General features: G+C 38.0%; 1 protein-coding gene across 1 annotated transcript in view; it reads left to right on the forward strand.

Annotated features, from left to right (window-relative positions):
* The window catches only part of LOC107579538 (multidrug resistance-associated protein 1-like), a 3,979-nt gene extending 2,523 nt beyond the window's left edge, over positions 1–1,456 (forward strand). Inside the window, exons 4-6 of the mRNA XM_016265361.1 lie at positions 577–634; positions 904–1,123; positions 1,193–1,456. Coding sequence (XP_016120847.1) covers positions 922–1,123; positions 1,193–1,395 — 405 coding nt within the window. The 5' untranslated portion in view covers positions 577–634; positions 904–921 and the 3' untranslated portion in view covers positions 1,396–1,456. The remainder of the gene's footprint in view (positions 1–576; positions 635–903; positions 1,124–1,192) is intronic.
* The last annotated feature ends 82 nt before the right edge of the window (positions 1,457–1,538 follow it).

Below are 1,538 nucleotides of genomic sequence, written 5' to 3' on the forward strand. Positions count from 1 at the left end.
TTTTATCAAATCTGAAATTTCAGCCAGCATAATAGAAATACAAATGTTTGTGTGCATGTTATGTTATCCTCTGACATTTGATTAGGCAGAGTCCAGAACATTGGGTAAAACGCAGTGCGTGACCTGAACCGTCGGTCTTGGTTGTCCAGTACAGATCCAGCATTAATATATAACAATTGCTTTAATCCAAGACGAACATCAGTGCATTTAAGAGCATTAGCAGTGCTTCTGATTTTAATATCTTTCTGATCCCCTTGAGAGAATGTATCATTCTTTTCTTATGCTGTGTTCTATTCTATGTACTAGAGTGGCCTTTGTGGTTCAGTCATGAAGGTTAGTGCAGGTTAATAAAGGAAGATATGCACAGAATCACAGGGATTGCTGGTCACAGGATGATGGGGACCAGTAAAATCTCATGGGAAAGACTGAACAGGGCTGCCGACATTTTCTTTTTATCCCACATTAATGAGCTGTTGTTAATCCAACCTGCTTGTTATTCTGATGCTTGCACTGCACTTTTACCTCAAGTACACTGTATCTTTATAGTAAATATTTTTGATGTATTGATTTTTACAGGTGTAAAGATAAGCACCGTCATTCTGATGAGAAAAGTGATCACTATCTATCCCAAAAAGTATGTACCAAAAATTATTTTAACTGATTTTAAATTATTATAACTTCAAAAAATATTTTAAATTATTTATCTTCTTAAGTATATATATATATATATATTCAAAATTAGAATTATGTCTTTCAAAATCTTCTAAGAATAATACAAAATGTATTTATAGAAGAATGTCTGAGCTGCTGTTTCCACAAAATAAAATTAAGATTTTTAGTGAAAATCAAATTAAAATTATGAAACCGTGAATTTTGTGTAATGATGTGGTTTTGTAATTTTAGGGCAGTGGAAAGGCCCGCATGCTGTATTTGAAGGCTTTCGGCTGGCACTGGCTGTCAGTTTCCTCGCTTGTCTACCTGTCTGTGTGTGCTGTTAGTTTAGCACAAGATGGCATCCTGAGTGTGTGGACGGGTGAAGCCAAAGAAGTTCAAGGCCTGGAAGGGTGGAGAGAGCTCCGAAACTCACGACTGTCTGCGTACGCACTGCTCGGACTCCTGCAAGGTTATTGTCAACCTGTGACTTCTTATTTGAGAATGTGTATTTGTTAACTTATATGCTCTTGTATTGCAGCCTTCCTCGTGTGCTGTGCCGCCTACAGTCTGACCTGCGCCTCTCTCAGGGCTTCTCATACACTGCACTCAAAGCTTCTGTCAGATGTTCTTCACATGCCTATGCATTCTCAGAAGACTGACATGAGATGGCTACTGCAAGTATTCACTCAGGTGAGTGTTGTCCTCCAGGAGGCGGTGTGGAGCATAGTTCAAAACAAGTGAACTGAAAAAAGGCATGTTTGATTCCAGCATGTAGCAGGTCATCACTGTTGCGCCCTCGAGGAAGTATATATTATATAACAGATGTAAGCAAATATGATGGAAAACCAAGATAGATCTTCCTTAATCCGTTTAAAAAAAAAAAA

The sequence above is a fragment of the Sinocyclocheilus grahami genome, unplaced genomic scaffold (assembly GCF_001515645.1).
Source record: "Sinocyclocheilus grahami isolate Dianchi unplaced genomic scaffold, SAMN03320097.WGS_v1.1 scaffold18016.1, whole genome shotgun sequence".
NCBI classification, from domain to species: domain Eukaryota; kingdom Metazoa; phylum Chordata; class Actinopteri; order Cypriniformes; family Cyprinidae; genus Sinocyclocheilus; species Sinocyclocheilus grahami.